At 39.2% G+C, this 14968-nt stretch overlaps 1 protein-coding gene across 1 annotated transcript in view; it reads right to left on the reverse strand.

The window, feature by feature from the left end:
* Positions 1-14968, reverse strand: part of GLP1R (glucagon like peptide 1 receptor) — a 1017454-nt gene that overhangs the window by 680392 nt on the left and 322094 nt on the right. Inside the window, exon 6 of the mRNA XM_053712812.1 lies at positions 1109-1215. Coding sequence (XP_053568787.1) covers positions 1109-1215 — 107 coding nt within the window. The remainder of the gene's footprint in view (positions 1-1108; positions 1216-14968) is intronic.

Here is a 14968-nt window from a genome sequence, read left to right on the forward strand (position 1 = left end):
CATTGAGTATGAAATTCAGATGAACATTGTTTAGCACAACTAACACCTTTAAAATTGTGTATAAAGTATTAATATGTTTATTTTAAAATATTCAAGGGCAGTCTTCAAATGTTGAGCAGGATCATTTAACAAAATAGTTTAATTAGATAATTAAGTTTTTTGGCCATATCTAATCATCACTAATGATTATTTCTGGATAAAAACTGAATTTATTTTATTTTAAGCTTAAAATGTAAAGCTTCTACTAAAATGTAGTCACTATAGATCTATCCCAAGATAACCACATGCATAATATCCTTGAATTTACATGCAAATGTCTATAATGTATCCTTTATAAAGTAAATAATTATTAATAATTGATTTACTACACTTATACTAATTATTATCACTTAATTATTATTAAATGTCTGACCCTGTGTCTCATTATCTCTTGGTCACATCTGTATAATTCATGGCATGATTAGTCTTCTAGTCCTAATTTAAATTTGCTAGACATACATTTCTACAAATTATCTATGAATACGGCTGGTTCAAAATGGTAATTTACAGGGTATAATTAGAAACCTATTGTCTATTACAATATATGACAAACCTTAAGCTTATATGGAAAAGCAAAGATAATTTTATGATTTAATTTTGTGAAGGATAAAAATTTCTTAACTTGCAACGTGATCATCAAATGTAATTATTTTCTGAGAAGAGCAACACACTTTTTTTTGTTTCTGATTATTAAATATTGCATTTGAAAATTCAATATGACAATTTGAATGTTAATTCTTAAAGATATAAGTGTAAAGTCAAATTGAATATTTGAATGTTACATATATTGTACACATGATGCTTACGTTCAGTATTCAAATATTACTATTTCTTCTAAAAAAAAACATCAAGAGGAACAATTGCTGTATCATTTAAATTAAAAACAAATTTGAAGATTTGTCCATCTTTAAATAATGCATCCTACAATATCAAACAACCATACATTTTATATTTAGATTATATTATTGTGTATATGATACTACACTAATATTATATTACATATTAGCATATTTATCAATATAATATAATTTAAACAATAGAGGGTGGGGGATCAGTAATTGGCAGTTACCTGAATCGTACAAGAATAATAGTTGCAATAATCAGAGCCGAGAAGGAGAGTGAATATCCGATTGTATAAATGATAAAAAGAGATGATAACTGCTCTTCAGGCTGTTCCTACAGAAATAAAGAACAGAGGGAATTTAAATCATATTTAATATAACTAATATTTAGGAATGTGTATTTGTTAAACAAATGCCGAATATGGTTGTGGGCTAATATTTAGCACATGATTCATTAGTGTGAAAGTGCAGCACACAAGCATATTGATTTGCACATACATTTTTTTAAAGCACTTTCACACTAAATAAATTGCTGACATCCATATTCACAAACAAATACTGAATTCTGAACTACTAATATTTATTGTTTAACAATGCACTCATATTCATCTTAAGATGTCATGCTTTCTTCTGCTTTGCACACAGTTTATAATAATCATATTAAACTAAACACTTATCAAACAGAAAAAAAATACATACTTTAAAAGGGTATAAATAAACAAAAATGGGAAACAACAAGGTATCAAAAGGGAAGGGTCAACACCCCTTCAAATAATAGTAGGAACCAATGTCTCTTTCTAAACTCATTGTGACATGAAACATCACTGTTAATTTAACATCCACTTTCCAATACAGTATACCTAACATATGTGACAATAGCACATAGCTCAAAATAATTCCACTATCTATCTATCTATCTATCTATTTATCTATCTTTCATCTATTTATCTAACTTTTATCTATCTATCTATCATCTATCTATATCTAGCATCTATCTATATTTCAATCAATTTATCTATCTATCTTTAATTTATTTATCTATCTATCTATCTATCTATCTATCTATCTATCTATCTATCTATTGATCTATCTATGTATCTTTCATCTATCTTTCATCTATATATGTATCTATATATCTGTCTGTCTGTCTATCTATAAACAACACGTTCACCATGTCATCCACCACTCTCTCCTACTCAAATAGTTAATTAAAATACTTTTATTGTGGGCAGAAGGGTTTAGCCCATGTGAAAACTCTTATGAACAATACTTGTTGTTTGTTGCTGCCAGATGTCTTTAAAAAGGATGAGAAAATAATTTGAATAAATGTTATTAAAGACATGTTTCATTTGAAATGCACAAGAATAAGAGATCTATTATCAGTCATCATACTAAAGAATCAATTATATTATGGATAATGTCGCACATTACATCAGTGACATAATAATATATTTACAGTGGCATCACTAATAATATCAAAGTAACCAGTCCCCTTATAACATATGTCACACTTTCAATTTGCTGCTGATACTTATGCACAAATAAGCAGACAATCTAAATATTTACAAGCAGAAAATAAGTTGATTTTGACATTGAAACATATAAAACTGAGATGTATATTTGTATATACAAATACATACATAAATACATAGAAAGACAGATCTACAGCTGAAGACTCTTCTACAGTAATTGTATACTTTTCGAATGTGTAAACCTGCCAGGATACATTTATCATGTGTGTTATTTTATAATGTATATCATACAAACTTTATTGTCAAAGGCAAAGGGTCCTTGTAATAAAAATCAGAACGGGGTATATCAAGAACAAATAGGAAAAACAGAGAACCACACTGAGCTGAAAATGAACAGACACTGGAAAAAATCAATAGTCCGGTGTCACTCAGGGTGCAGTCTCTTTTAATTCTCAAAGGAGACACTTTGTATTTTATACCAGTCTGACCCAGCCCTTAATGCCCTGAAATTCTAGGAATTCTCTTCAACAACAATTGAAAGAAACAAACCTCAGAGGCTTTTCTGGGACTCATCAGTGAGGTGCATTATTATCCCTCTAGGCATATGAGAAAGTAGTCCACATATACGGCTAGATTACGAGTTTTGCAGTAAGCTGAAGAAGCAGCGTTAATAGGTCCTAACGCTGCTTTTTCACTACCGCTGCTATTACGAGTCTTGCAGGTTTAGGGGCACCGCACACTTTTTTGGCCTTACCGCAAACCGACTTACATAAAGTTTGTAAACCCTCTTTTCTATGGGACTTCCATAGCGCCGGTATTACGTGTTTGTCCTGGGAGGCCAAAAAGTGAGCGGTACACCCTCTACCTCCAAGATTCGTAACGCATTCTAAAGTCAGTAGTTATGAGTTTTACACTACAAAGCTGTAGAATAAAACTCATAACTAAAGTGCTAAAAAGTACACTAACACCCATAAACTACCTATTAACCCCTAAACTAAGGCCCTCCCACATCGCAAACACTATAATAAAATTTTTAACCCCAAATCTGCTGCTCCGGACATCACCGCCACTATAATAAACATATTAACTCCTAAACCGCCACACTCCCACCTCGCAAACACTAGTTAAATATTATTAACCCCTAATCTGCTGCCCCTAACATTGCCGCCACCTACATTATACTTATTAACCCCTAATCTTCCGCTCCGGATATCGCAGCAACCTACATTATATTTATTAACCCCTAATCTGCCGCCCCCAACGTCGCTGCCACTATTCTAAATTTATTAACCCCTAAACCTAACCCTAACCCTAACACCCCCCAACAAATATAATTTAAATAAATCTAAATAAAATTACTATTATTAACTAAATTATTTCTATTTAAAACTAAATATTTACCTTTAAAATAAACCCTAAGCTAGCTACAATATAACTAATAGTTACATTGTATCTAGCTTCGGTTTAATTTTTTATTTTACAGGCAAGATTTATTTATTTTAACTAGAAAGAATAGTTATTAAATAGTTATTAACTATTTAATAACTACCTAGCTAAAATAAATACAAATTTACCTGTAAAATAAAACCTAACCTAAGTTACACTAGTACCTAACACTACACTACAATTAAATCAATTCCCTAAATTAGATACAATTAAATAAATTAAATTAAATTAGCTAAATCACAAAAAACCTCACTAAATTACAGAAAATAAAAAACAAATTACAAGATCTTTAAACTAATTACACCTAAAAGCCCTATCAAAATAAAAAAGCCCCCCCCCAAAGTAAAAAAAAACCTAGACTAAACTAAACTACCAATAGCCCTTAAAAGGTCTTTTTGCGGGGCATTACCCCAAAGAAACCAGCTATTTTACCTGTAAAAAAATACAAACACCCCCCTAACAGTAAAACCCACCACCCACACAACCAACCCCCCAAATAAAAGCCTAAGTAAAAAAACCTAAGCTCCCCATTGCCCTGAAAAGGGCATTTGGATGGGCATTGCCCTTAAAAGAGCATTTAGCTCTATTGCAGCCCAAAACCCTAACCTAAGAAATAAACCCACCCAATACACCCTTAAAAAAATCCTAACACTAACCCCCGAAGATTCACTTACTGGCAGCAAGATGTCCTCAACGAAGCCGGCAGAAGTGGTCCTCCAGACGGGCAGAAATGGTCCTCCAGATAGGCAGAAGTCTTCATCCAGATGGCATCTTCTATCTTCATCCTTCCGACGTGGAGCGGCTCCATCTTCAAGACATCCGGCGTGGAGCATCCTCTTCAAACGACGTCTTCTTCGGAATGAATATCTCTTTAAGTGACGTCATCCAAGATGGAGTCCCTTAGATTCCGATTGGCTGATAGAATTCTATCAGTCAATCTGAATTAAGGTAGAAAAAATCCTATTGGCTGATGCAATCAGCTAATATGATTGAGCTTGCATTCTATTGGCTGATTGGAACAGCCAATAGAATGCCAGCTCAATCCTATTGGCTGATTGCATCAGCCAACAGGATTTGTTCTACCCTAATTCCGATTGGCTGATACAATTCTATCAGCCAATCGGAATCTAAGGGACACCATCTTGGATGACGTCACTTAAAGAGATATTCATTCCGAAGAAGACTTCGTTTGAAGAGGATGCTCAGCGCCGGATGTCTTGAAGATGGAGCCACTCCACGTCAGAAGGATAAAGATAGAAGATGCCATCTGGATGAAGACTTCTGCCCGTCTGGAGGACCACTTCTGCCCGTCTGGAGGACCACTTCTGCCGGCTTCGTTGAGGACATCTTGCCACTTGGATAAAGACCTCTCCCGGTAAGTGAATCTTCGGGGGTTAGTGTTAGGATTTTTTAAGGGTGTATTCGGTGGGTTTATTTTTTAGGTTAGGGTTTTGGGCTGCAATAGAGCTAAATGCTCTTTTAAGGGCAATGCCCATCCAAATGCCCTTTTCAGGGCAATGGGGAGCTTAGGTTTTTTTTAGTTAGGCTTTTATTTGGGGGGTTGGTTGTGTGGGTGGTGGGTTTTACTGTTGGGGGGGTTGTTTGTATTTTCTTTTACAGGTAAAAGAGCTGATTTCTTTGGGGCAATGCCCCGCAAAAGGCCCTTTTAAGGGCTATTGCTAGTTTAGTTTAGGCTAGGGTTTTTTTTTATTTTGGGGGGCTCTTAGATTAGCTGCAATTAGTTCAAAGAGCTTGTAATTTGTTTTTTATTTTATGTAACTTAGTGTTTGTTTTTTTGTGATTTAGCTAATTTAATTTATTTAATTGTATTTAATGTAGGGAATTTATTTAATTGTAGTGTAGTGTTAGGTGTTGGTGTAACTTAGGTTAGGTTTTATTTTACAGGTCAATTTGTATTTATTTTAGCTAGGTAGTTATTAAATTTAATAACTATTGTACCTAGTTAAAATAAATACAAACTTGCCTGTAAAATAAAAATTAACCCTAAGCTAGCTACAATGTAACTATTAGTTATATTGTAGCTAGCTTAGGGTTTATTTTATAGGTAAGTATTTAGTTTTAAATAGGAATAATTTAGTTAATGATAGTAATTTTATTTATATTTATTTGAATTATATTTAAGTTAGGGGGTGTTAGGGTTAGACTTAGGTTTAGGGGTTAATAAATTTAGAATAGTGGCAGCGACGTTGGGGGTGGCAGTTTAGGGGTTAATAAACATAATGTAGGTCGCAGCAATGTCCAGAGTGGTAGATTAGGGGTTAATAAACATAATGTAGGTGGCGGCAATGTCCAGAGCGGTAGATTAGGGGTTAATAAATATAATGTAGGTGTCAGCGATGTCGGGGACGGCAGATTAGGGGTTAATAAGTGTAAGATTAGGGGTGTTTAGACTCGGGGTTCATTTTAGGGTGTTAGGTGTAAACATAAAATGTGTTTCCCTATAAGAATCAATGGGGCTGCGTTACTGAGATTTACGCTGTTTTTTGGCAGGTGTTAGACTTTTTCTCAGCCGCCTCTCCCCATTGATGTCTATGGAGAAATCGTGCACGAGCACGTACAACCAGCTCACCGCTGACTTAAGCAGCGCTGGTATTGGAGTGTAGTGTGGAGCTCAATTTTGCTCTACGCTCACTTCTTGCCTTTTAACGCTGGGTTTGTAAAAACCTGTAATACCAGCGCTGCAGGAAAGTGAGTGGTAAGAAAAAACTGCACATTAGCACCGCACAGCTCATAACGCAAAACTCGTAATCTGGCCGTTAGTTTCCTCAGAGTCATTTACATATGTAAATACATCATGAACAGTGTACACATTGTGATCAGTCTGGTGGATCTGGATAACTATAATCATGACAGGTCAGTTAGCACTGATGTTCAATATTCTTTTCATCCCACAAACCCAGAAGTCTGGCATGAAATGCTGCAGTACACAGAAAATGCTTGTAATTTTTATCTCACCTGGTCTAATATACCAAACTGTATAATAAAACATAAATCCTATATGATAACATCTTTTTACAGTTTAATGTCTATTGGTGGATATTAATTCAGATCCTGCTTCTTTGCTCACATTATATTTCAGTAATTACAAAAATATTTGTCAGAAGAAACCTTTTTTTATCACAAATTTGCAAAAACGAAATGCCATTATGTTATTCCCAGCTGCCTTTTGTCACTGATTCCTTACAAACTGTGTAGTATAGTGTTTCTCTGCAGCCGTACACCTGGCACACAAAAACTTGTCTCACAGCAGCCCAGGGCATATTATCTGTGCCAATGCCAATAGTGAAAAGTGCAACTAAATTAGTTTAAGCAGAAAGCAAAATTTCAATTAATCTAAAAATACTTATATGTGATGCTTAGAGTACAACATTTGAAATTGTCTTTTTGTACAAAGCACAGACAAATATGTTATCTTTTCTTTTTGTCTGGATGAATTAGCAAACTCTGGCATGAGAGTCCACTAGAAACAAACAATAATAATGCTGAAATCATCTATTTACAGACATTGGACGATTATGCTAACCTGATGGGAAGAGTCCACAACTGCATTTATAACTTTTGGGAATTCAGAACCTGGCCACCAGGAGAAGGCAAAGACACCCCAGCCAAAGGCTTGAAATACCTTACCCACTTCCCTCACACCCCAGTTATTCCGCCAAGGGAACAAGGAACAGTAGGAGAAATATCAGGGTGAAAAAGGTGCCAGAAGAACAAAAAATTACTACCGTATCATAGACAAAACGAGGGCGGGAGCTGTGGACTCTTCCCGTCAGAAAAAAAGATAATTATCAGGTAAGCATAATTTATGTTTTTCTTCTTTAATGGGAAGAGTCCACAGCTTCATTCATTTCTTTTGTGAAAACAATACCCAAGCTAGAGGACACTGAATGCAAACAAAGGGTGAGTGCAAAAATGCGGCCCCTTCGAAAGGCAAAACAGTCTGAAATTACCTGACACCCTATAAAAATTTGTAAACAACAAGGGAAAAAAACAGAAGCCCAGGGAACTGCTCATCAGTTACATAACCTGTAAAGCTGTGCTAGAGACCACACAGATCCAGAGTCTGCTGAGCACAAAGCCTCTGAGGAGCCAGCCTTGCGGCTCTCGACTCCCAAGAGAGAACCCCCAACCGAAAGGCCAAGAACCTCTATCTACCCCCGAGAGGGAGCATAGATAACCCCAGAAGAGATCCAAAGGACCATCCAACATGGGCTCATTAATCAAAGTTAGAGCAACTCAAGGTTGCCACAGTACCCTTGCCCAGGGAGACAAACTCCCTAGAAGGACAAGGACCAGAAAGAAATCCAAACTCAGGGAAAACCATCTCTAAGATGACAGGAGGGCCACCTTCATATCCCTGACACAGCACCATACCACATATGGTGATCAAGAAAACCACAAGTTCCCTATTGCAGCATAGTCAAGTCGAAAACCGGTAGAGAACACAGAACCACCTGTAAACAAGAACTCGCAATGACCAGCCTCCAGGCAGCAAGCTGACCCTAAGCCATCGTGGGACTCAACCCACCGAGTAGCGCTGAAAAATCTTGACAACAGCTCCCGACCAGAAAAAAACGTACTCCAAGGAGCGACCCATCCCAGCAGCAGATGCCACCAGAAGAGAAATGGGCATCAAAAGTCCTTTCATCGAAGGCGAGGACAGACTCAATAAAAGGTAAACGGTCAACACTGCATAGAGCAAACCAATCCCTGATCTTTCCTCCAGGGTAATGGTCCCAGCCCAAAGGCTGGTTAAAGACCAAAGACAAGAGTCCCAGACCTCTGGAAGAAAAGGATGGATCTACAAGGAAGCAAAACCCACAAGTAAAACTCTGACATCTACTAAAACCGGCATGCTATCTGAGTCATGCCAGGAACTTTGTGCTCGGATCCGAGAACCCCTACATTGCTGTTTTCTATAAAGAAGGAACCCTTCCCAAGGGAAGAGTGTATTCTGACCCCCCAATCTGAATACCAGAATCCAGCATATAGCAGGAGCCATACCAGGGTTCAAACCCACAACCTCCTGCTTCAGGAACGGTGGAGCCAACCACTACTCCGCATCTCCCTATTCCAAGATTCTGAGTATGCAAGGAAGGGAATAAAAATCCTACCAGGCAAGAAAAAAATTAGGACCCACGGGTCGTCATAGATACTGAGGTACCTCCAAATCATGGAGAACACGCAAGCACCCACCCCCCACCCTAGGTAAGAAGAAAAGAAACCAAAGCAATGGAAACCACCCTACCAATAGAGGTGAGACACTTTGGCCAATATCGCCAGCCCTGTTGAAACGACAACTGGAGTCTACAAGGAAACATCAGATGTCCCAGAAGACCGGTAGGGACCCGTCAGAGAGACCTCAAACGTAAGGCTCAGGCAGATATGAATCTCCCATGAGAGACAGAAACCCAGTCCCCCTCAAAGGGACATGAACCAAACCCTAAGGGTAAGCAGAACCGCCCATGCCCGTTCCAAGCAAGAGACATAGTCCTAAGCCAGAGTCATCGAAAACAGGAACCAAAATGAAAGATCTAATCTCCTGAGGAACCCATAAGCTGCCTCCTATAATTAAAAACGCACCCAAGACAGAGCCTTCCACCATCTAAAGTCCATAGACTTAAAGAACCTAGCAACAGCCTCAAACCCAAGAGTCTGAAAAGAACTCCTGACTAGTTTAAGAAATTGGCACCCAGTACCCCTGGATCGCAAGGTAAACCCTTGTAGACAGGCATAACTACCTGATCCACACACTAGTGAAGATAAATGGTCATTTTCCTGACCCCAGAAAGGCGAAAGTCAGTAACCGACCTCGGACCTCCTACCCTCAAACCCGATCTGCAATAAGGTCGAAGGATAGTACCCAAGCATCGAAGACCATGGTATGACCCATGGTAGTCCTTATATGGAGAAGATGACAATCTCCAGAGAGCCTTGCAGGCTTGGTCTCCCGTAACCCTGTGACAGGAATAATGATGGGAGCCTCCCAGCTCCCAGCGGAAGGCAGGGTAACCCCTGCACTCCACGTACTAAAGCAAACGAAAACTCTGAGCAAAGTAAGAAGGACATGCATGCACTTCCAGAACAGGTGACCCAACCCAAGATGGAAAGGAAAGAGACTCCGCCACCACAAAAGTAATGCGACTAGGCTACAAGAGTCAGCATCCGGGGGAAACCGCAAGTGAAGACGCAAAACGTCCACCACCCAGAATGCTAGACCACCGGAGGTAATGCACATCCCCACACTCTAAAGGAATGGAAACTATGGTTCTGTGTCCCCAGGGACCTTTAGGAACAACTATGATGTCTGAAAAAAATCAGACCCTTATCCCAAGCAAATGGCCAGAAAGGCCAACTTAGTTCGGAGCTTACAACCTTCCTTTCAGAAGCGTTAGATCTATGCACTAGGCCCCATACTTCATAGTAGGATCCGAGCCCAGAGTCCATATCGATAGGCCAAGTGACTATTCAGAATCCGACAGGATTTAATTAGCACCACGAGGGTGACATGAACCCAAGTAACAGCAGAAAGTGCCCGACCAGTACCTGCCTGGTACAAGGACTCTCCAGAACTGTCTAAGGTCCAAGAAAAATCAACCCGAAGGTTCGATAATATGAACTAGAAAAACATAACTTTGTTCTATTCAAAAGTGCTCGACTTCCGGGGAAGTGCCCACGCGACCACAAAATCGCAAGTATAGGTTCCAGAGAAAGAACGTACCCAAAATGGAAAGTTTATTGGGCTTAATAAAAGCAAATCAAACACATCCTATCCGGATAAAAATAAAAGTAAGGCAGCACTCGCGGGTGAACGCTCAAAGTGAATGAATACGCCAATGGACCAGCCGATCAGAGGCCCCATTCACACAAGCTTAGAACTGGAACCGAAACATTAAAGAAAGAAGAAAAAACAGAGACGTCAAGGAGATTAGCTTCATCCCCAAACGTATATCCAGCTTGCCATCCAGTATCTAAGGCCTCGGATCCCTCGGCCCACTAGGACTGGAATCCTCTAGCACCGCCAAAACATGCCTTAGTAGGACACGAAGACGTGCCAGCTTACAGGGAGTGCAGAATTATTAGGCAAATGAGTATTTTGACCACATCATCCTCTTTATGCATGTTGTCTTACTCCAAGCTGTATAGGCTCGAAAGCCTACTACCAATTAAGCATATTAGGTGATGTGCATCTCTGTAATGAGAAGGGGTGTGGTCTAATGACATCAACACCCTATATCAGGTGTGCATAATTATTAGGCAACTTCCTTTCCTTTGGCAAAATGGGTCAAAAGAAGGACTTGACAGGCTCAGAAAAGTCAAAAATAGTGAGATATCTTGCAGAGGGATTCAGCACTCTTAAAATTGCAAAGCTTCTGAAGCGTGATCATCGAACAATCAAGTGTTTCATTCAAAATAGTCAACAGGGTCGCAAGAAGCGTGTGGAAAAACCAAGGCGCAAAATAACTGCCCATGAACTGAGAAAAGTCAAGCGTGCAGCTGCCAAGATGCCACTTGCCACCAGTTTGGCCATATTTCAGAGCTGCAACATCACTGGAGTGCCCAAAAGCACAAGGTGTGCAATACTCAGAGACATGGCCAAGGTAAGAAAGGCTGAAAGACGACCACCACTGAACAAGACACACAAGCTGAAACGTCAAGACTGGGCCAAGAAATATCTCAAGACTGATTTTTCTAAGGTTTTATGGACTGATGAAATGAGAGTGAGTCTTGATGGGCCAGATGGATGGGCCCGTGGCTGGATTGGTAAAGGGCAGAGAGCTCCAGTCCGACTCAGACGCCAGCAAGGTGGAGGTGGAGTACTGGTTTGGGCTGGTATCATCAAAAATTGAGCTTGTGGGGCCTTTTCGGGTTGAGGACGGAGTCAAGCTCAACTCCCAGTCCTACTGCCAGTTTCTGGAAGACACCTTCTTCAAGCAGTGGTACAGGAAGAAGTCTGCATCCTTCAAGAAAACATGATTTTCATGCAGGACAATGCTCCATCACACGCGTCCAAGTACTCCACAGCGTGGCTGGCAAGAAAGGGTATAAAAAAAGAAAATCTAATGACATGGCCTCCTTGTTCACCTGATCTGAACCCCATTGAGAACTTGTGTTCCATCATCAAATGTGAGATTTACAAGGAGGGAAAACAGTACACCTCTCTGAACAGTGTCTGGGAGGCTGTGGTTGCTGCTGCACGCAATGTTGATGGTGAACAGATCAAAACACTGACAGAATCCATGGATGGCAGGCTTTTGTGTGTCCTTGCAAAGAAAGGTGGCTATATTGGTCACTGATTTGTTTTTGTTTTGTTTTTGAATGTCAGAAATATATATTTGTGAATGTTGAGATGTTATATTGGTTTCACTGGTAAAAATAAATAATTGAAATGGGTATATATTTGTTTTTTGTTAAGTTGCCTAATAATTATGCACAGTAATAGTCACCTGCACACACAGATATCCCCCTAAAATAGCTAAAACTAAAAACAAACTAAAAACTACTTCCAAAACTATTCAGCTTTGATATTAATGAGTTTTTTGGGTTCATTGAGAACATGGTTGTTGTTCAATAATAAAATTAATCCTCAAAAATACAACTTGCCTAATAATTCTGCACTCCCTGTATAACAGAAGGCAAAATTATACCTCACTGGATCAATAAACGACCCCGGCTCTGAGGTTTGGGCCCCTGAAGTCTCAGAGGTCAACGCTTCCCCAGGAGACTGAACTGAATCAGGCGATCCCATGCACGATGGGCCCTGGTTAACAGAACACTGACAGTATCTTAAATATTTCACTTGGGAGATATAAATGACCCAGCACCATATAAATGGCCATGCGGAACTGTGCCGTAACCTCTGGAGGAAACAAGCCACCTTCCGGAGAAGGAGTAAAGGCAATAGGGACACCTGCTTGCATAGCAAAGGAAGGTTCTGGGACACGCGCCTCACAGAAAATGGAATCCTCGGGGGTGGATGGCTCAATGCACTCTAAGGTCCCTGATTCGGGAGAAGAGAGTACTCTAGAATTGCATTCATAACATAACTGATGGGCCTGGATAACCCAGCCATTTCATATTCATCACAAGATGCATTCTCCGTATCGGAGACATCTGTGTCTAAAAAATCAGAATCCTCCCTAATCTTGGGATTACAAAAAAGACAAACCCTAACTGGCACACTTTTTACACCCCCAATAGCTGGGGCACTCACCACCTCCTGAGACCCAGACACCAAATGAGCAGACTCCCTCTGTCGCCACACAGTCATTATACGTAAGAGGAAAAACAACATAACCGCTCCCTGTCACGAGGTGCACTGTGCCAGTAAAAAAAAAGGACGCGCATATCTCAAGAGATCATGCCAATTGATGATAAGGCCGTTATGTTCCAAGAAACCATGAGCCTAAGTATTGCTACACATTAGCAGATAGAACCACATAACAAACATGATTAAAGCCCCCCTGTTCAATAACCCCCCTCAGGAGATATTAACCCATGATTCCTATTTTAAGATAAAAGGAGTTCCACTGGGACCCTACCTTCTCTTGTTAACATTAAATTCACATGATGAAATAAAATGAAACAATCTTACCGGAATCAAAGCCGTGGGACAGGAACACAGCCCTTCAAGTGTGACAGATAGTAGCCTCGCTTCTGACATGGACTTGAGTGAATAAAAGCAGGCAGCGCTGATTGCCAAGGAGCTGTCAATATGAGTCAGAATGGATTCGCAGAAAGACTCTCCTTGCATCTCAGGACTCTAACCTTCACCCATGCTCTCACTGAGAGACTGACAGGATTACTTAAAACTTCAGTCCAATTTCAAAGAGTACTACCCTCCATAAGAGACATAAGAGACATCTCATTCTTCTGTCACTTCTCTGCCAACCTCCTGTGATGAAAGGCAAAGAATGACTGGGGAAGGAGGGAAGTGGGGGAGGTATGTGAAGCCTTTGTCTGGGGTATCTTTGCCTCCTCCTGGAGGCCAGGTTCTGAATTCCCAAAAGTAAGGAATGCAGCTGTGGACTCTTCCCGTTTAAGAAGAAAATGAATAAATCTTGTTTGTGAAACTATTATCACACCCTTACAAAATACACTAAGTAAATGTCTACTGCTCACTGCATAGAACAAGTTCCACTGTGAAGGACAGCAGCATCACACACAAGTCTTCACACCCTTACAGAATACACTAAGTAAATGTCTACTACACACTGCATAGAACAAGTTCCACTGTGAAGGACAGCAGCATCACACACAAATCTTCACACTCACACAGAATACATTGAGTAAAACAGAAACACATAAAATAATCCAATCTAAAATATCTATATTAAATGGACTTAGTAAAGCTGAGACTAAACTATTTTTCACAGAAAGAGCAACATCAGAACTAGGGGTCATGATCTTAACGTGAGTAGTATGTTCAGGAGTAATTAGCAGAACCACATTTTCACAGAAAGGGTAGTTGACTTATGTGATACATTTCCATTAGAGTTGGTAAAGACAAACACTGTGAAGGGACTTTAAGGATAAGCATAACACTATCCTATGTACTAATTAAAGCCTGGGATAATCATAAGGTTGTCCTACATACTAATTATTGCCTGGGATAAGCATAAGTCTATCCTACCTACTAATTAATGCCTGGGATAAGCATAAAGCTATCCTATGTACTTATTAATGCCTGGGATAAGCATAAGGCTATCCTACCTAATAATGAATTCATGGGCTAAGCATAACAGTATCCTACCTACTAATTAATGCCTGGGATAAAATTAGTTCTATCCTATGTACTAATTTATGACTGGGATAAGCATAACACTAGCCTATGTACTAATTAATGCCTAGGATAAGCATAACATTCATATGTACTAATTAATGCCTGAGATAATATAAGCAAAAGGTTATCCTATGCACTGATTAATGCCTGGGATAAGCATTAAACTATCATATGAACTAATTAATTCCTAAAATAAGCAAATGGCTTTCCTATGTACTAATTAATGCCTGGGATAAGAATAATGTTATCCTATGTATTAATTAAAGCCTAAGATAATCAAAAATGTATTCTACGCACTGATTAATTCCTGGGATAAACATAAGGCTACCCTATGAATTTATTAATGTCTGGGATAAGTATAAGGC

This window comes from Bombina bombina, chromosome 4, assembly GCF_027579735.1.
Source record: "Bombina bombina isolate aBomBom1 chromosome 4, aBomBom1.pri, whole genome shotgun sequence".
Lineage (NCBI taxonomy): Eukaryota > Metazoa > Chordata > Amphibia > Anura > Bombinatoridae > Bombina > Bombina bombina.